The sequence below is a fragment of the Leptidea sinapis genome, chromosome 29 (assembly GCF_905404315.1).
Source record: "Leptidea sinapis chromosome 29, ilLepSina1.1, whole genome shotgun sequence".
NCBI lineage: Eukaryota > Metazoa > Arthropoda > Insecta > Lepidoptera > Pieridae > Leptidea > Leptidea sinapis.
The window spans coordinates 1621350-1643894 of record NC_066293.1 but is presented as its reverse complement, the minus strand read 5'-3'; the positions used below and the strand labels follow the sequence as shown (position 1 = coordinate 1643894).

The following is a 22545-nucleotide window of genomic DNA, read 5'->3' as shown; positions in this document are numbered from 1 at the left end:
TGAAAAATATTTTTAAATTGAATCAAAACTTAAAAACGATGAATTGGGTTAAAGGGCGTTGACCTGTGCGAATATACAGGAGAAATAGCAATAGTTATCAAGTTTGGAGAGCTCGCGTCGAGTCGCGATCCGTTTCACGCAGAGTCACACTGGAGTACACTACGAAACGTTGGATGCGATGCTAATGACACATATAGCAAGGCGGAAATTTTATCTGGGCGGCTAATTATTAACATTTTTTAAATGATTTTGTGCATAGTTAAATTTTATTGTGCGTACATTTAATACTGGTGTATCTATGAATGAAACGAAATATTTGATCGCTATTTTCACCTTCCTCAAGACTCAATGTACTTGAAATTTTGTACCAAGGATATAATTATATAATTTAGCCTTGTATTTAGTATACATACTATATATGAAGAAATCGAGCTTTCAATTTTTAATCTACTTTTAAAACTTAAAATAGGTCTATTATATACATAAAAGGTTAAAAACAAAATACGATTCTGTTCTTAAATATAAAATATCTTAGTGGAGTTTAATCCGCTATAGCACCATAATAGCTTTGTACTCTAACATGGTACATGTTAAAAAAAAACATAATATTCTACATTTTAGCTATTTTTTAAATGTAGTTATATTTTATGAAAAACATTACAACGCAGTGCTCAGGATCCTTGAAAAACCCCAAAAAGTCTGAGCGGCACTACAATTGCGCTCATCACCTTGAGACATAAGATGTTAAATCTCATCTGCCCACTAATTTCACTAGCTACGGCACCCTTCAGACCGAAACACAGTAATGCTTACACATTACTGCTTCGCTGTAGAAATAGGCGCAGAAATGGTACCCATAATCTAGACGGCATCCTGTACAAAGGAGCCTCGCACTCGTCGAATTAGAGATTTAAGTTAGATATTCGGTGAAAGTCCAAGTCTTCCAAATAAACAAATAAAAACGGATTGGTTCTTACGTAATTTATTTTGTTAAATTGAATTTTATATTGTTTAAAACTTGTATAAGCGATCTTTCTTTTCTTCAGCCGCAATTAATTAATCAAACATTATTTTATTCGTATTATAAACTCGATTAACAAAACATACTCCGAAATCTGGAAAACTTGGATCGAACCGAGACATATACGCATACCAACACGCTTTCAGTCAGTTGTTATCGGTCATCTTACAATATAAATGAATAATAGAACCTTCCATTAAAATAAGCGTAAAATAAAAATTGTATAGCAATGAAGATTCGAAAAGGTACAATTGAATCACAAAGTGAAAGTATTTACGTAAAATGGAACGAAATTAGTTCGATCACAGATCAATGACATCTCGATAACTTGGTTACACCACAGAGTAATGAAATATTGTCGATGAATGCTATTTCACGGACTACAGAATCATTGGCTTATCGATTTATTATTAATTAAAATATTTCCAGATGGGCTAGCTTCGCTGATCACGTTCGTTGACTGTTCTTATCAATAACATTGCAGTAATAGTATAGCCTTTTCTTCAGAAGATATATAATTACAGAACTATCCAAACCCAGTGTAGTAACAATGAAAGTGTAGTACTGCTGACACCGAAATATTTCAGCCGCAAAATGACAGTATGGTTGGATGACGAACGCTGTGTGATGTGGTCGGGGTTGTATTCAGTTACGCTACGCCATATGTCGTTACATGTAGCGTTAGGACTGAAGTCGCTGATATGGGCAGGTAATACTACTTAACAATAGACTTCCGGCAGTTCATCCCATAAAAAACCGGTGAAACACGATTCAGACTTGCATACTAAGAATTCTGTAGGTACCATAGTACAGTACATATAACACTTAATTAAGTTTTTTATGAATTGTGTTAAACGAACACTTTTGGAGTGAATTCTTCTTTAGGCTCGTTGAGTACGTTTGGTATGGAATAAAAGCATTCAACTGACATAAAGCGGATAACACGACGGCAATTATTTTGCACGCAATTGATTTTTCGTAGGGATTTTTGAAAAGGAGTTTTTTGCGACCGTTTTTCTCACCTCGAAGCATAACTTTTCGAATTGAAATGGTGCTTTATTGTGATGATCAATAAGTGATGTTTAAATTGTATTTTGAATAAAAAATATTTCAATTCTATAAGCGACGCTATTTTAGAATTTATATTCTAGTTACTCGCGTTGTAACAGTCGATATTAAGACCTCATAACATGTTCGTGCCATACAAATCGAATTACCTGGCTTGGAATTTACCTGGAACTTGCAAGAAGATAAATTTGCAATCCTAAGCCCGTTATAAAAAATAACATTCAGCGTTGTATAGAATTGCTCAAGTTGCGCAAAAATATTGTGTTATATTGTCGGACATTTATCAAGAAGTTGTGACGGGAGATTAGCGATGCCCATTTTTCACAGTTTCTTTTTACGAATACTCTCGCAATAGCCTACAGGTGTGTTAAATGTTTACACTAATAATATTAAATTTTTTCCACCCCAAGTTCTCAAAAATATGCAAGTTTGATTTGATATATCATCCATTCTTAGCTAACCTCTGCTCGGCGAAAGGATTATTCCTACAAAATTTCAAGTCTCTAGGCCTTATTGTTCCAGAGATATATAGGTCGAAATCTTCTAATATAATATTTATCTTAGATAATTTATACGTCTTGATAGTCTCTTTCTGTTACACAACCGACAAACACAGGCCAGGAATATTAGTTTAGTGTACGTGTCAAGCAACGTCTTACACTCGCGATTTGTATGATACTTTGTGTTAGTGTGCGTGAATTGCTCAAAATAGAGGTTAGTTCCACGGACTAGTAAAATAAGGACTCCGTGTCACCTTACATAACAGGGGGGCACCAAAACAATCCGGTAAACGTGTAAATACATAGCCCCACGCATACACTTACACTAATAGAAGCCGATCGGCCGCTATTATGAGATTTGCCATCGTCTGTGACAGATCAGTTTGCGTCGCAATAAAATATTTTAAAAATGCCGTCTTGCGTTGTGGAAAAGTGTCAAAACAATACTATAAAAGTATTTGTGTATGATTATTTAAGGGAGAAAAAATTGTGTATCTGGTATACCCCATAAACACACACACTAGCATAAAGGTGCTTCACTTGCTAATATCACGGCGCGGAGTCCTTCTTTTTTTACTAGTCCGTGGTTAGTTCTAAAGTGACATTTTTCGACGTTTTAACAGCTGTCACAGGCTTTCTATATCATAGATATACGAGGGCGGCACTGAAAATTTAGGTAATAAAGGAAGTGACACAACATTACTATTTAAAAATGTATTTATTGCTTTTCGAAGTATTCTCCGCGAAATTTGACACATTGACATGACACAGCAACCATTCCATTCGGAAGTTGAGGTCTCCAAAATGGCCGTTTTGTAGGCGTCCACAACTTCTTCATGTGATGAAAATCTCTGCCACGCAATTTATTCTTTATTTTAGGGAAAGTATAGAAATCATTAGGGCTCAATCGCGGTATGTCACATGTCGATTTTCCTCAATCAGCTTACGCACAGCATCAACGTTTTCTTTGGTGACTGCAGATTTTGGACGACCTTGACGGGGATTCAGCAAAACAGCGATAAATTGTGGTTTTGGATGGGGCTTCATCACCAAATGCAGAAATCATCCGTTCAACACACTGTTTTTGTGTTAAACCACTTCGAAAGTCATAATAAATCATCGCTCTAGAATTTTCTCGAGTCAATTCCATTTTCTCAACGACTAAACAAGTTTGACAAGACCTTGTGGCAAGACCGAGAATCTTTTTTTAAATAAATAAATGGTGTTCGATTTTTAAAAGTAAGGAGTTTTCAATTAAAAAGATTTTAATATGACAGGAACAGTGGAAATATTCCATTCCCGATACTTTTAGTGCAGCCTATGTATATTTAGATTTAGATGACCGGACAGCTCGATAATGTGTGATCAATTTTGATTTGTCAATGTGTGTAATATTTTAAATTCTAAACAGCAACTTTTCTGGCTGTTTATACCATGCCAACCAAAATCGGTAACAGTAACAATATATTCACTTTCCTTTTCTATCTTGCTATATCTCCTTCGAGATGTTTTTCTCACTTGCACGCTCTTGCTTATCCATATAGCTATATTTTTAGTCCATGGCTGTAACTCTTATTCAGTACTCAACTGATGAATAATAGAAATCTTACATGATTAATAGGAAAACTGGGAGAGTTTTAGTTGCGCCAACGTAGTGTTTAAATTCTCGTTTGGTTGCGCCGTTTCTTTGGCATAGAACTACAGTTGCCTCCGAAGCGGTGAAAGTGTTTAAATGCCGTCAAAAAACATCTGATAGAATCAATTTTTAAAAAAGAATCGAAAAGAATCATCACCGAGAAATTATGTACTACATGCCTTACTTTTGTTGTCGTGGTCGATTTTTACCACCAAAACGTTCCATAAATCGGTTATTGAATTATCAAAAGCGAAAAATAAATATAATAAAATAATCTCGAATGTAGAAATTGACCAGAAATCAGTCACATTCCTGCAACCACCAATTATCTAATTAGTTTACTTTGATTTGTTAACCAATATCACAGATAATCTAATCTAAGGCTACATGCAGAATGCCCCTCCCACCCGACCGCACGGCTAGGGGCTATACGCGTCCTCCACCGAAGCATCGACCCCAACATAACCCTCGACCTAACGAACGCGTTAGTAGGTAACGTAAAACTCTACTGAAGCCAATTCGACAATTATTGTTTTGGACTTTACACGAGACATCCTTAGAAGCTATATCTTATTGATTTCAATACCAATTTTTTTTATATGGAAAGGGAGGACAAACGAGCGTACGAGTCACCTAGTATTGATCACCGCCGCCCACATTCTCTTGCAACACCGGAGGATCACAGGAGCGTTGCCACTCTTTAGGGAAGGTGTATGCGCTTTAAAAATACCAATTTAAAAGACGAATACATCATACTGCAGTACGTACTGGCCCGGACAAACACAGCTCATAAAATTACTTCTACGTTGTTGTTTTCAACAATTTCAGTTGCAGCAATATTCAGAAATGAGCTAGTATTTCAAAGCACCACTATAACAGATACCAAACTATTTTCATTACATCACGGTTATTAAATACCAGGGAGTCAGCATTCACAGTTCAATTTGCACACAAGTTTTACAATTATTTTGAACACTGCAAAACTATTTTATTCAAGATTATTAATTCCTAATGTAATAATTTAACATATCAGCTTTTATTTGAGGATTTTTCCGTTCACAGTTGGTATATAATATTACATTAAGGTGAGGTGAGGTAAGGTGATCTTTTATGCTTGCCTAGTATCAATGGCTTGCATAAAATATAATTCTGGAAATCGTTTGATTTATTAAAAAAAACAGTACCATACAATTAATTTTTACAAATCTAAGTATTTTATTTAAAAATATTTAAACAGTTACATCCTTAGTGTATAATATCGATACCTCATATTATAATAATAAGTAAGAATTAGATTCCGTTCCTCCTGCGATAAAATTAAGGTTAATGTCATATTTATAATCTTTAACTTAACTTTAAAATAGAACATTTGAGTCGCATTTGTTGAATTTTCCTGAAATTGGAAACTTAAACGTCGACAAGTCCCGAGCTTATCCGCTTACTATATTTCATTTCTGAGAGAAACTTCAAATAGGCATAAACTTTTCTTTTTAAGTATAAACGTTGTTGCTAAAGCAAGAATAAAGTTGGATACAAGTTTAAGCCGTGTTGTAACTGAAATGTTTGCTGTTCTTGTAAAATATACCGAATTCTGACGTAAATATTTGAAGCAGGATGAAAAGAGCGTGGATCGGTATTTTCTTTTTTTATAAAATCTTTTTAGTGAGCTACCTGCCTTTCTTCTTTGTTATTTTACACATTTCAAATATTTTTAGAAAGAGGCAAAACTTTGCCAGCTTTATTTATTATTTTACATAAACCCTAAAAAAGTGTACTCCAGTGCCCATAGGCCACACGCGTTTATTATTATTATAGTTTGCCTTGATGGCGTATACTTTTACCCCCTTATTCATAATGGTCCGCTAACTTTAGATTTAGTGTCGCGTAACGCGCCTACAATATCAAGAAGCTAACAAGCTTACCTGTCAATTTGTCAAATATAAATTTCTAATCTGACAGATGCGTGACAAGTCATTTCAAAAATAAACGGCGGGTGAACTGCAATTCAACTAAATAGTTTTTATTTCAAATTTTCAACAATAGATAAAGTGAATTAAGTTGGATTTTAAGACACTATTATAGTATATTAATAATGATCGCACTTTTCGAATTTGAAATTGAAAAGTAAGACAAGATTTCCTAATGAAATGGACCAATGTTATATACCTATAATTTAGAAATTAGTTGTTGCCGTTAATCAAGAGATTAAATTCTCTTTGCGGTTAATATGAAATAAAAAGAGTTTTGTAACTGGTCGTTTGTACATAGATAGCCGGGCGCTTTTCATTTGTTTTTATCATTGTCGAGAAAGCGTCTGACGCGGTCAATTCTTTGGAAACGCTGTCGACGCGACTGTTCAGGCGTGTAGTTGCGTAATTTAAGTTTGAGTAGTTTGTGGTGCGGTTTGAAAGATGATGGTGTATTCTAGCGGCGCTCTTGGCGGGTTGGAGATGGTTGAGGGAGACTTAGCTGCGCATGTCCTGAATGCTCAGGCTGCCGCCCACGCAGCGGCCACTGCTGCAGCACATCAGCAACAGCAGCAGCAAATCGTACAGACTACAGTGCAACAAATAAGTGAGTATTATACTTATTAAATCTATATAAAAAAAATTGTACATATATCCTACCAATATAACTGATCTTGTAGGGATTTGGTCTGGTTAGATGTTCTACATTTTCCCCCCATTGTTTGGCATTTATATATTTTTCTAGTATAGGTATAATATAATTTTAAAAAATACACACTAAAATCATTGATGCTAATTCTCACAATGGAACTAAAACATGCATAGTAAAATTTGAATTAAGTAGGTATGGTATGAAAATTAAGATCTTATGTGGAAATATCTCTTTTTTTTTCTATGATACATTACTTATATAATCTAAAATTATTTTGATTTTCATGGTACCTATTAAGAAGTTTTTGCTTAGTTATCCCATACTTTTTTGTGTTAAGTAAGTTATTTAGGAATTCATATTTAGTTTTTTACTATTCTATTATTCCTTTACTATTTGTTTAAATATCTTGTTAGAAACTAACATCTGTTAGTGTAAACATGGTTTCATTTGGTTTGTTTGGTAATAATAATAGCTATTGTTTATCCCTCATCCAAGGATTGGTATGATTCTCACTTGATGGGTTTGAGTGAGCACTTTAATACTTTTATTATAATGTGTGCACTGAGTTTCTTTGATTTTAAATTTAAGAATGTAAATATCACAATTTACATCTCTTGTCACCAAAACAGTGGTGTTTGGCATTTAAGATTAACTGAACCACCTAACAGAATGAAACACCTCAGACCTGAGAAGAATTGGCAAGTAACTCAGAAGGCCTTTTTAATTAAATGTGCCTGGCCCAACTATATTTTTACTATATTTTTTCTACCAGTTACTATTAATAATCTTGATAAAATTAGGGGGTGTGAGTGGTTTAATGAATTATATTAATATAAGATGAGATATTGACAACTAGAACTTACTAACATAGTCAGGAGAGCTTTGATTTTTAATAACTATATTTATCCTAATTAAACATTTTGCCCCTTTCTGAAATTGTGGGATCCTCAATAAATTCATTTCAGTTATGGAAATTTCAATAATTACTATATTATAGATGTATTTCAACAAATCTTTTGAATTTTGAAACATTTTCTGGTATCCTGTTGTTGAAAAATATTTTTTGTTGTTGCCCTGCAAAAGAGTTACTAAGAAGATTAGGTATTAAAAGTTTATGAACCTTTTCATTTTGTGGAATTAACATGATTATATATATTATATATTTACCGGTGGGAGGATCCTTTGCAAAGGATGCTACTCATACATATACATCAATGATACAAGTTGGGTAGATGCCACAGTAGCACCTTTTTTTGCAGTGTAGCAGTAATGTTCAACAACTACTTGTCTTGGTTTGAAGAGTACCTAGTCAAATTACAGGTTTAATGAGACTGAAAAGAGAAAAAATATATTTCAAAAGTTAGATCACATTGTAAAAAGTGTTTTAGATTGTTAATATTACCCCTGTACATTGAAACAGAACTTTTGATCTTTTCATCTACATTACTTTACTACATACATTATGTTGATTTATCTATATGGCCCATTCTCAACATGTGGGAATTATATATTATTTACTATTGGCAGGCAATATGGTTGTGTGTTATATTTCAAATTAACTAACATAGATAGTGTTTATTTAGAATAACATGATCTTGTGATTGCTTGTAATAATTAAGAAACCATTTTTAAAAGTGTGATCATTTAGATGCATAATAAATTTGGTAGATATGAGAGTTTTGTACAGTGTGTGTGCTAGTTGATGATGACTGTTATTGAAAAGGGAAGGGTATATATGAAAGTAGAGAGGAGCATATATATTATGCTTCACACACGAAGCATAATATGGAAGCACACTTCCACCCATATGTGTGGAGGTAGTGGTTAACTGTGACCTAGGTGTTCCTTTCCATAACCATAACAGCTGGCTTATATTGGACTAAGTCAAAGGTACCAAGAGAAGGAAAGACAGCTTAAACTGGCTGACAGAGGGAACAACCTAGGAAATTATTTCAGGACTTTTTTAGAAGAAAATTGGTTCTATCTGAGCTTCTGGTAGGATCACAATCACCAACTAAATAAGTTTAGTTTGTTTCTGGTTCTTTAGTTAAGGGGAACACTTAAATGTTAATCAATTCTCAAATTTATTTTTTCGAAATCCTACCGCATTTATCATGGTATGTGTTACAGAGACTGTTTGACCTGATCCCAGCCTCCAAATTTCGCCACCTGACCACACTCAAATAATGTTATTCTGTTATTCTTACCATTTGTATGTCACATTCCTGTTTGATTTTCTCCATAATGCAGTGCTAAATGACATTATTCCAAGTATGTGGCCTGAACTTCCATTTGTGATGTTTCTAAGGCTACTTGTCATGGATACTTTCAAAAGACACCATCACCAGACACCATCCTATGCGGCTGTTATTTCTCTAGTGTTGTAAGAGAGTACCATCAGGTTTTACTTGTTTGTTCCTATAATTCCATCCTTATTTAGTTAATATGTCCTTTAAGAAATCATGTATTGTAGCAGTTATCATTGAGAGCAAAATTTAAAGAAATAAACATCTTGACTGTTGCCTCTCAATATATTCTTGATAATGTTATGTATGTTCATAGGCGCATAATTGATATTGCTAGAAACTGTCATAACTATAATGTTAACACCAAGGACAGACAAACTTATAATGCCTACTGCTGGGATAAGTCGAGAAGTCTTTTGTGGTGCTTTGTATATATTTTTAAAACAAGGTCCCAGAAAATGTTCAAAACAAGTGTAATACGAAATTCAAGAGAATCATTAAAAAATGTTTGTGTGGTAAAGGTCACTATAACATAAATGACCTTCTTAAGGATACCACAGATTGGAAATTGAGTGTTAGGCCCTCAGGCTATTAAATTATAAACTGTATTGTTTTTGGATACGATTTAATACTAACCATCTATACTAATATATAAAGCTGCAGTGTTTGTTTGTTTGTTTGTTCGAACGCGCTAATCTCTGGTACTACTGGTCCGATTTGAATGATTCTTTCAGTGTTGGGTAGTCCATTTATCGAGGAAGGCTATAAGCTATGTTTTTTTTTTTCAAAATTAGGGATCCGTAATAAAATTGCTATTTTGTAACACAAGGTGTAAAATCGAAAACCTATTTTTGCGTGCGCTGTAAAAACTATTGACAATAGAACAAAATGATGTACAGGCTATAATATAGGCAATATTTTATTAGTTATAAAACTATCGCGTGAATTATACTTTATATGGCAAACCAACGTTTGCCGGGTCAGCTAGTATTTTTATAAAAAAGAAAGAAACCTGCTAAGTTTTTTGCGCCTGTTCTTCTCAGGTTCCTATTTTAAATAAAAATATTTGAATTTGAATTGCAGCGGAGGCGTCGCCCTCTTCGGGACGCTCCAGCCCAGCGGGGGGCGCGGGGTCGGCTTCACCATCCCCCAGTAAGCTGTTTGTGGGAGGTTTGAGCTGGCAGACCAGCTCAGAGAAGCTGCGCGAGTACTTCGCTATGTTCGGTGCAGTCTCTGACGTGCTGATCATGAAAGACCCCGTCACCCAGGTATATATTGAACACCAGATGTAGGTGAGGCTAGTTGGAGAAAAAATTTTTTTCCTTCCTTTTAAAGTCTTAAGCTTCTTGTACATTGTGTCGGAGCCAGCGACGCACTGTAAGCGTGAACGACTTATTGATGCCGAGTTAAATAGTAAAGCAACGGTCATAGTTGACGAAAACTTTTGCAAGGAAACTTAAACATTTTACTTTTAACTTTAATATTGAGAAACTCATTAAAATTAACAAAAAAGTTTATTAAAGTGTTATTTATACTATCATTTTATTTAGGTTTTTATTTTTTTCATTTTATTTAAATCTTCTAAATTTTATAATTCACATTTAATTATTTAAATTAATCGTGTAATATTGTTTTAAAATTAATTTATAAAACGATAAAGCTATATATGTTGATTTAAAAGAGAGGCATTGAGTTTGTTGCCACTTCAAGCTCAACTTTTGCAACAACAACAAAATGGTAAAAAGTATGTCTTTTGACATTCATAAGTGTCATCCTTGACCTTAATGAAATAGTGATTTTGATTAAGATGCACATTTGAACCGAACACCAGTGCAAGTAACGTGACAGTGAGCATCGTGTAGTTTAATCAAAATGGCGACGTATGCGCGATATTAACTCGTTTACTCCAACATGCGGCGCGGCGTGGCTCCGGCGTCACGTATGAGAAGCGTCCCGGACAGGGCAATGTGTTCGGGGCTTAAGGTCACTTATGTTCGATCATATTGTTATGTCATTTACGTCACTTGTTCCCTAAAAATATGTTTCCATTAAAACTTAAAACTGTAAACGGTTTTACTGCTTTCGGAACCTTTTCCACACACATAACTTGAAAGAACTGGGTATTACAATACTTGTTAAAACATTTTTTGAGAAATAGTCTTACATGCAAATAGGTATAACAAGTTACATAACATGGTAATTCCAGTTGCATTAAATTTTCACACATTCTTTTTCCAACTCCTAACACCAGTTTCCCAGCAATCTAACTCGTATAGCTATCAAGCAAGATCACGCGACATCTATTGTCGGACGGCGAAATTTCTAAGGCTGAGTCTATAGATCGTACTTAGACTTTGCTCAGACTTTACTTACGTAAAACTTAGCTGAGTACAAGCACAGCATAATCTTTTTGTATTTGTAGTCATTTGATATCTGAAATTATACTTTGGTTAAGCTAAGATAGCCCAATCCCAAAGTCAAGTTAGCGTTTCATCGCACTCAGCTAAGATTTACGTGAGTCAAGTTTAAGTAATCTCAGCCTGAAACCCATGCAATAATTCAGTGAAAATATAATCACCGTTATATTTAAATAAAATGGTTTATCAGTTCCCATTAATTATAAAATGAAAAATAAATGTCAAGAGTTCCTCGCGCCACGCTGCACACTTCCCGCCATCGGGAGCATTCCCTCCACACATTCACATTCAGGCAGGAGTTTTGATAACTCTATTAAGTAGTACATAATTCTGTTATTTTTCAGCACAAAATAAAACTCCATATTTACGATCAGATTATATTACGACTCAACTATTCTACACAACTCGATTTTATTTTTTTTTGATAATTTAAACCTGGTGGTGCATATTTAAATTGTTATGTGTGCCAATATTTATGTGAACCTGTGTCTCCGGAAATTGCGTCTCTGGCACGGTAATGTTTTTCATACAGTATTTTATCTTCATACATACGGCCGCAACGCCGGTTATACCTACGAGATTCAAGTTCGGTAGACACTCAGTACACCAGTCGAATGTATTTTGTGCTGAATAGTTTTTTTTTACAATTTTCAAATTTACCATTTAATATAAATGCTAATTTTTGTAGTCTTTTCATTTTATTGCCTCGCAGAAGTGCAAGTAGAGTAAACCTCTGGAATAAAGCTTATCTTATTAATGACCGCTTCCTACTTCATTTACAACTAAATTTTTAATAAGAAATATTGTATTTTCAATCACAAAACTGGAAAGAAACTCTACTTGAGTTTCTTAAAATACTCTAGACGGACAGCCCTACCGCTGTTTACGATCCACGCGGCCATACGCCAGCTTAGGTAGTAATTCAAGGACAGGGCTGAGTTACAATACTGTATGATAACATAACCGTGTCTCTGGCACTCTTTAACTACTCTTAACTCAATGGGTGTCCCCGCTAAGCTAACAGCCCTATGACGCATAGTTCGTAATTCTTGGCACGCCTGTTCGACTCTCCATCGTGGATATACTTTACAGCTAAGCCCCAGTGATTTACATTTATTATCAAATTGGCTTGGGATATCGCTCTTTGAAATAAAAACAATTATATTTATTTGTTACGTATTTTCCTTCGATTACTTATATTTACAAAAATTTGCTGTTTCTCAATGTGTAAGCCCCCAATCAATTATGAATGCTATAAGTATCTATTAACCTTATTAATGATATATTTGTTGCGAACAGTTAATTAAAGACTATTGAAGACGGAGACATTCGCCAATCGGTCAGTTATCAGTTACTGTGGATATAGTTAGGTCTGACACTAGGTAGTCTAAACTCTTAGGATTTCTTGGTGCGTGGGTTGTGTGCCATAAACAAAATTTTTGTGCCAAAAACAGTCGGAACATACCAAACACTCTTAACGCGCAAAAATATTTATCTCATTATTTGAATACCGAATCCTGTTCTTAATTACTTCTATTATGATCTGTATATTTATCTGACTTGGGTCGTATCACCACCGGGTAAACACTGAACCTCTTGTCTTGCTCGTCTGGTCACTATTACTAACAAAAGTAATATAAATAATGAACACCGTGTAGTAACAACTTCGTGTTAGTTAAATTAAATTTAAATTATCTCTGGACCCGACGTCGATGACGTCGCTTTGTTACGGTGTGCAAAAAGATTTTATCAGTAATATTGATTGATGTAAAGGTGCTATGTTGTGATGCTGATTATTATTAATATTATAATAAAAACAAATGAAAGAATCTGGGTTACGTAAAAAAATAGTATATTTTTCTTGTAGAACTTTTAAAGCGATACAGAACAACAGATACTACAGAAGTATTACAACAAACGTTAAAACTAAACAGTGATAGTACGAAAGTATCACATGTCCCTAACGGTAATGAAACTACAAACCGTACTGACGCAACAGGACGAGCGTGAGGGGGTGAAAGAGTAATGGGAGGGGGCTTCACGTTCCAGCGAGGCTCCGGAGATAATGTAGCCTTGTAGTAATCAATAATTATTATGTCAAAGTTTGGGACATATTATAACGTATTATTTCAATGCCTACCGCAGGCATTAAAACAATCAACATAACATATTAGATGCTTTCATCATACGCGTACTGCAAGTTAAGTAATCGAGATGTTTTTATTTAAAATAATTTCGACAAAACATGCTGTGAATAAATTTTGTTTATGGTGCAGTAGACTAGAGGGTTGTAACAATGGGTACAGGTACTGGCATGCTAGACTCACTAACATTATAGATTACTGGGCATAGACAATGCAAACTTATTTTGACACGAGTTTGGTTGCATTTGAGATCAGTAACCGGAAATGGCGTCCACTACATTATCAGCTATGATCGCTTTAAGACTCTGTGTTGCTACTTTAGTTTATCAATAATATATGGTTGAGTTTCTTTTGTTCTCGCTATAATAAAATGGTAATTAGTTTTTCAAGTAAATTGATTAAAGTAATAGACAATCTAGTGGGCGAAGTAAAAATATTTTTTTATAAGTTAATTAATCTTATTTTTTAAATATTTTAGCTTAAATTTTTGTTTTTTTTTTGGTAGTGGACCAACATTTCAATGATGCGGCAACACTCGGATTTTATTCTTTCAAACTACCTACATTAGTATTGTATAGCTACATTGTGTGTTTGAGATTTATTAACCTCGATGAAGATCTAGTACTATGAGTATACTTAGTATAGACAAATTGGATTTTGTAAATTTCTCTAAAAGTGGTAGAAAAATATTAAGTGCTCGGTAGGATACCGGTCGCGGTATCTAGCTAGACCACAGTATAGATTGGGTTTTCAAACATGTATTTTTAAGATAGAAAGTGATTTTTAACCGTATTTTCGCATCTTCGTACTTAATGGCACTTACTAACATTTTGATCAACATATTTATCGATATTTATGCAAATTGGTCATATTTATAGATACAATCAATTAGTCTGTAACAATAAGCATGATGTAATTAATATGCCCTGTATATCCCTTTTGATGAGAAATACATTTTGCAGTATTTGATAATCGTAGGTACATGTATAGTTGACCCTTTAGCTTTTAAATCTCTAGTGTCCTGCAAAATCTATTGTAAACGTAATTATTAAAGTGTTTAGTATTTTGCATGACACTAAATTATACCTGGACATCATTGGTATAGTCCGCTTCACAAAGAGTTGCCTTGGTTTTTAATGTTGGTAGTACTGGATTTATAATTGCAGTTTTTTTATTTTTCTTGAGTAAACAAGAAATCGAAATTTAGCCCCGTATTCCAAGAGGCGTCTCTTTGCCTTATTCTTGATCAAGTGTGTGTTGTCACTGTCACACCCCTGATGAGAAACGGACTTTAAGACTTCCATATTTTATCGATTAATTTCGTAAAGAAACAGTTCTGTCAGCGTAATGATGAAGAGGGACTCTTTGTTGAACGTGAAGCGGGCGCCAATGTCGTCCGGGCGTGCCCCCAGTACTGAGCGCGGGCCGCGCGCAGAGGTCGCGCGGCTTCGGCTTCATCACATTTCAGGAGGCCTCGTCCGTGGACAAGGTGCTGGCGGTCCCGGTCCACACGCTGGACGGCAAGCGCATCGACCCCAAACACGCCACGCCCAAATCCGCGCCGAAACCCACCAAGACCAAAAAGATATTCGTCGGCGGCGTCGGCCAGGACACCTCCGCCGAAGAGGTGCGCGCCTACTTCTCGCAGTTCGGCCTCGTGGAGGACGCCGTGATGCTCATGGACCAGCAGACCAAGCGGCACCGCGGCTTCGGGTTCGTGACGTTCCACTCGGAGGAGGCCGTGGAGCGCGTGTGCGACATCCACTTCCACACGATCAAGAACAAGAAGGTGGAGTGCAAGCGAGCCCAGCCCAAGGAGGCCGTGGCGGCGGCGCCGCTGGCCATCGGCAAGCGGCTGGTGCTGCGGCCGGGCCGCGGCCTGGTGTACGGCGGCGTGGGCGCCGTGGGCGGCGTGCACCAGGCCGCCCTGCCCGCGCACGCCTACCGCTACGCGCCCTACGCGCTGCCGTCCGCCGGCGCGCTCGTGGCGCCGCCCGCGCCCGCCCCCGCGCCCGCCCTGCCCCAGTTCGGGGCCGCCTACTCGCTGGCCGGCGTGGACATGTCCTCCTTCCAGGGCATCGACTGGAGCGCCATGTACGGAGTGCCCATGTACATTTAAGCCGACGTCCCGGCGGATCGGGCGGCGCCGCGCTCGCGGTGTTTCGTTTCCAAAACAACAGTTCCTACGACTTCATTTGACGGATGCGGCGGTCTTGCCGAGTCGTGGTCGTCGTTTCGCCGATGTCTCGGCTCATCGATTAGCTTTAGTCAATTTGTGAGCAATAATTGGCCCGATGCGGGACCCGAAGCAAAGATGACGCATTTCTATTAATTTTTTAATTTATAAGGCGAAGATCTCAGATAGTTTAGTTTGGAGTTACTAATCTCTTGTTGTCTCGAACCTTGTCTAGCGTAGTGTTAGTGCACGGCGGCACGAGACGGTAGTGATGTAGTCGAGGAGTGAATCTCATTGCAGCTATATTGTTTATTTATACAATAAACCCGCGGTCGGACGCCGCGTGACCCTCTCTGGCAGAACTCAAACAGTATTATGACTCCGTGCCATGTTCGATTCGCAAAATTGTGCCAAACGTTTTTAATGTTTATTTTGAATGGGCGCTGGCGTGGCGTGACTCGCTGATTTAAAATGATGAGACGAGACGGCGGTGCGTTGAATGGGATTTTTAAACAGAATGTAGGTCGCGCACCGTCATTAAAACTGAAACGGGAACTCGCTCGGGGCGTTGTTTGAATGTGGAAACTGAATCAATTGCATAAAAATGTTTTATTCTCGCGAATAGAGCAGAGGTCACGCTGGCGTCGATGTCTGACGTCACTCGGCGTCCGCCGCAGCTCACACACACATATCTAACCCAACATTAAGCAATCACTTATACATACTTAGCCATTGTGTGATTTAGACGACGCCCAAACGCACGCGTGGTTTTTGGAGATGGCAACATTCAATTTATGTTCTCTACTCTACATTTGATTCAGTCGATCATGGCGACATAACAAGTGATTTATTGAGGGTAGTTAATCTCTATTATTTATTACTTATATCTTAAATTAAGGTTTTACTTGTGAGGCTATAAAATATATCTCTCAAAAGCCACGTTCGGTGCGCTCGTACTGTCGTTTCTCGACCTGTATGCGATGTATCGAGGCTGATAATCTCATTGTTATGATTATTTCATTCCATGCAAAATTATGTTTAATAGTAAAGGACTTGCTCGCGTTCGATATCCTCTCCTCCTTTAGCACTTTAACAGTATTTGATGCGCAATAGGCAAATTTAGAAGAAAGCTTCATACTATATTTAACTTGGGAGAAAGTAAACGAATTGCCATTTAACAATAGATTCTTAACAAAAATAGATCTTTCCATATTATATTTACTCTGTTTCACTATGCTATCTAGTTTTGGCGTTACGGTAACGTAAACAATTCTTGTCAGCCTACTTCTTGCCAAAAAAAAGTAAAATTTTCATGGATGTGTCCCAAATCTAGGATCATTTCATTTGGTATGGACGCAAGCAGAGCATCATAACAATTAGCTTGATCGGCCTCTATTTGGGCGTCTTAGTTTATAATTAGTTTTATCAAGGAATGCTAATTACTAACACCCAGTGTGTATAATGACAATAATATAAGTATTACAGCCGTAGACGTTGCCTGTCTCTGCCTGGTACGGGGCCTAAAACAGACTCAGTGAATGTAATATTAACGACAGCGTGACTTCAGCACGCAGCTGTCAGCCAAAGGAACTTGTGAAGTGTCAGAAGTCACAATGATGTCATCAAGATGGTCGCCTGTTCCTATATTAACGCGCGGGATTATACGTGTTCAAAGTATGCTTGCAGCTCAAGGCAGATTACTGCCAACAATTGATTCTATATTCATAGCTAGCGCTGGTGTCGTTATTATTTTGATTCTATAACTTTACTTGATGCTTGTTTATTCTTGCCGCATATTAAAGTATGTCAGAGGCTTTTGCCATTGGAGGTAAGTACTTTTAAAATTTAAAAGTCCTATTTATTTGTACTTAATAAATCTTCGTCGTAGTTGTAGGGTAGTTAGAAATTTTCTTATAAATAACTTTTAAAGCAATACTCGAAACATTAATATATATATATACTGTGATTAGAAAAGTATTAATATGAATAATTAAAAGACGATATATGGTTGTGTTTGTGCAATTTCTAGTTTTAAGTCGAAATTATCGGGGACTTGGTCCTTCCTAAACAGTATTCTTCTCTTGTATTGAGTACTTAAAAGTTGTCATTAACTTAAACCTTTATGTACTTAAAAAGATAAAACTTAAATATAATAAATACAGAAAAGTACCGTGCATGACTTGCCAATGATACAGTTAATGGCAACTTCTTCATTATCGGGGCATCTTTCATTTGCCAGGCAGAGACAGGGTGATATTGTAGAGCAAAATGCATGCAGTAGCTTTGACGGCCACATTCCTGATCAGGTCGGCTCATATAAACGTAGCCCTGCTTTGCCTAGTTTAAAATATGTGAAACAAATCAGGGCTGCACTTATCACTCGTATGCTTCAATCTCGTTGTCCACACGTCCGTCTTGCACGGTGTCCAGGGAACGAATGGCCGTTTACGCGACAGTTCAGACCAGAGATTGGCGGGTAGACAACAAACTTGAAGCTAATTAATTTATCTTACACATACTTATACCAGTATTCTTATATTAAGTAGGATTAGTGCCCTCAGAGATTATTACACGCTTTTGCTGCGTTTACTGTGTATACTTTAGTTTGGAATGCTTTTCCGTGTGTTTTTGTGTAATTAGAAAGTGGTGTTGGTTTGAATACATTGTAAACGGTTTAGTTGATAACCTTTATATACATAATTTTTTGGGTGGATCTGGCGCGCGTTGATACAATAATAGTTTTTAGCAATATCTCGTAAATCAGATAGGTATCAATTGGAATTATAGCTCTACTAGTTCCATTGATAGAAAAATCTTGTTTTTTATGAGTACAAACACTAATGCAAATTTTTTAACTTCAATGAGTGGATCCAAAATGGTTCCGTTTTTTTTAATACATTCAACAGTTTTATGCAATGATTTTCATAGTCCATGGATATACCAATGCGTACCGTTCAAAGGATTTAGTGTCAGTGCAAATACATTCGAAAGATTATTCGACCCACCCAAAAATACAAAATAAAACACCAATTTTTAATATTTGAATTTAAAATTTCCGATCTTTTCCTACATATCGAATATTTTATTTCAATATTATTTGTTCTAAACTGGCAGCTTCATTACCTGCGTAGTAACCTGAAACGCAGCATCAGCGGAGTGATACACCTTTTGTATATTATTTCTCCGATAATTTTCAGTATTAGTCTGTTTTGTGTATGTGACGTCACCGCCCTCCGTGATCGCTACACAGCGAAACGCGGGTAGCAGGCTTCTATGTTATTTAAATGTACTTAATTTTTTCTTTATTTTTATGTATATGAAGTAGCGGTATGCCCGTAGGCTTTTCCACTACTTCAATGCCTAATATAGTATTTATATTTTTTAAAACACCTTATAATATAAGTAACACTTATTCGAAGTTTGGTATGTTAGAAGTAGTTTGTATTTAGTTGGCTCATAACTTGTATTGAGCACTTAGTAATGTCATTACATGATAATATTAGAACTGTGTGTTTTATTTCATAGAACCGATTCTAGATGGTTGCACTTACCTCATGAGCTTATGCACGTTGAGCTTTCGAGTGCATAGTATGTGGTCCCACTTTGGGCGAAATTGTTGAGAAGTGGGGTCTCTCAGATAATCGGGGCATGGTACATTGTAGTATATAAACTGTCGTCACTAACAATAGAATTTTGGATGAGGCATGGTTGGCATGAAATACGTAAGGTTATATCTTCCAAAATCACTGTCAATTTCACGCGTTAACCACACTTTGGTTGTGAAACGTGCTGATGCGAAAATTAAGACACGTAGTGTAGACCTATGTAGTGACGCTTCGCTTGAGGCCTTTGTCTTCCTTATTTCAAATCATTTGCCAAACTAAATTGCTCATCGAAAGACAAGGGCAGGCAACAATTGTCTTGCCAGATCAGTTGCCAAAACACCGGAGTAGAGATAAGATTGAGACAATAAAAAGCATTGCCAACTAGACGCTGTTTGCCGTAAAATACATTCCATTCTTAGACCAATGCAACTGATAGACTCTTAGAGAAAATTTGGTCTGTTCAACAATACTAATTATCCTTTATCTGAGGAAAATACCTAATAGCTTAACATTAACAAAAGAGAAATCAAAATAACCAATAATACTTACTATTTTTATCAACAACGCAATTATTTGCAGATAAGGCGATTGAAGTGGTCTTTTCGATATAAGCCTGTCTCTCTTTCATTAGGTCTAAGATACCATTCTAGTCAAGTTAATTAAGTTTTAAAAATCGGGGTTTGACGAATTGCATAGTGTAGTGGTACTTGCTCAACAACAAATTCTTGGCCATTTTCTTTCGCTTTGACAGTGCCATACACCGGAGCACGTGCGGTTATAGGTGTCAAGAACGCATTTCCAGAAGTATGTGGACTATACAGATTATGAAAGGCAATGATAATACAAGTTTTCTGTCTGTATAATAATTGTGAAACATATCACATAACAATTATGTTGTGTGTTTCCAGATGCTAGAGTAGTGTGTAGTGTAGTGATTTTGAATATTTACATAATATGTAATAAGTATATAAAGTAATCGAAAGCAATAATTGTGGTAACCGGCGGCAGTGTATGTCAAGATTCCCGCTAGATTATACACTGCCTGAGTTAACAGTCGTTCAACCGAAACATTTTCTATGGCTTTGTAGACATAGACGTGCCACCCTTAATTTTGATTATTAATTTATCATAATGGGGGACTCTTTTAGTATCTGGCAACTTTAGAATTATTGTAAATGTCAGCATATTATATCTAAAAATAGTAGCGACTCGGAGAAAAAATCGGTTGGACGATATTTATTATAAGATGAGTTACATAATATACACTCGCATATAATATTTTTATATAATAGGTCAATGTATTCGGTAGCAAGTTGATATAATTATTGTATTTTATCTGACGTTTGATAAGATTTATTCGTAGAATGTTTGCCGCTTGGGGCGTGCGGCCATGTTTATTTTTCAAATTTCAGCAATTCATTTGGTGATTTCTAGCAAGCGACTCCAATTTACCCCATTTTATGCATCGAATGTCATTTGTGAATATTTTTCTATAAAATATTTTTTTGTCAAAGAGTCAATTTGTGTAAGAATTAATATATATTTATTGCAGATTTTAGTCGTAATAAATAGTTATGTATTATTTTGTAGAAAGATGTGGAGTAGTCTGTAGATAGTTATTTTTTTCTCTGACGTTTCTGTAGTACCTTAGTGCTCTAGCTCATCCGTGCGTCTCGATAACATACCATGGCATCTACCTTAATAAATATACAAGAAATCTGATTGTTTGGAATCAATCCAATGATGCATTATATAGAATTATTCTAACAATGCACCTAGCAAAGAACGAAACAAAGTAAATACTATTGATACAGAAGCATGTAGCTTCTGTATCGTACTGTAGGTACTTATTGTTATATTATGTCGACCGCTAATAAAATACCAAATCTATAGAAATGGTAACATTTCCGAATTGTGCACGTTTACAGACCTGTGGCCTGTGATTTGCTTCCCTTGTCATTGACTAAAATATGTCTACGTTTTCAAAAGCTGTCATGTAAGCTGCTGCAAAGGCCTGAAACTCCAGGGCGCTCGATGAGGTATGGGCTCTTATAGTGGCTGTATATTTTGACATTACTTTTCTTTGATTTTTATACATTGTAGTTTATGAAAGTACAATAGTATTTGGCTGTCACTGCCACAAACTACTGATGGTGAAAAAAACGATGGGTAAATTTGGAAATATGTTGGGGAAATAATTAACTATTTAAATTTTAGTTTGGAATCGTTCACGTTAAACTTGCCAATATGATACCCGATGGATACAAGTTCGGCAATTTGGTATAACGTGAATGATTCCACATTTAAATTTTTAAAGGTGGCAATTTAAGGGCACACAAAATTGATCTTGGAGAAGGCCTAAATAATATTGTATAGTCAAATGGCCCCCATCATGCTTCAAGTGATAAGTAATTGAATGTTATTTTATATTTTAAGTGTAGTCTACGCCGTGAGGCTAGTTTGTATGGTTTGTGTAAAGACTCCGTTAGCTAGTGGGTCGATGGACCGCGCGCCTCCTTCAACGCCTATATAAATTAATTCATCTTCACTTAGAAATAAAGAGTAATAAACACAGCTGTTCTTTCATTTTTACCGCTTCTTCCGTACCTTTGATTTTTTAAAGTAGATCTTAGTACATTCCCCGAACTGGACGACCAAGATTTCGGTAGATTAGTATTTATACATAGTTGGATTTGCGACGTTGCATGACAGGGAAGGAGCTGTAGCAGAATGCATGAACCCGAGAAGTGATCTAGCGGCGTCCGGAAGACCGAAGACTTATCATAGACAATACATGCTTTTTTCTCTCGAACCCTTAGTGAAGTGCATCCCAGTATATAGTTTAGTAGATTAGAATTGGTTTTGGGTGCTGGGTTTCAAATGTAGTCGATAGTTTTTTGTTAATTGTGAGTTTATAAAGTCGCTTAGAATTTTGGAGTCTTAGTAACTATTTACCGTAGTGTAGTAAGAATATTTTTAGAACAAATGGCATATCGAATTTATGAACCCCGAAGACACAATCGCATTGTGCCTTATTACTTGATTTTGATTTACATTTGCTTTGTCGTTTAAAATGCTAGATCTTTACTAGTCGTAGATGACGGACCAAAAAT

General features: G+C 36.2%; 1 protein-coding gene across 1 annotated transcript in view; it reads left to right on the top strand.

Annotated features, from left to right (window-relative positions):
• Positions 1-22006, top strand: part of LOC126973262 (RNA-binding protein Musashi homolog 2-like) — a 113217-nt gene extending 91211 nt beyond the window's left edge. Inside the window, exons 2-4 of the mRNA XM_050820473.1 lie at positions 6654-6799; positions 10174-10358; positions 15087-22006. Coding sequence (XP_050676430.1) covers positions 6654-6799; positions 10174-10358; positions 15087-15770 — 1015 coding nt within the window. The 3' untranslated portion in view covers positions 15771-22006. The remainder of the gene's footprint in view (positions 1-6653; positions 6800-10173; positions 10359-15086) is intronic.
• Positions 22007-22545: the final 539 nt, after the last annotated feature.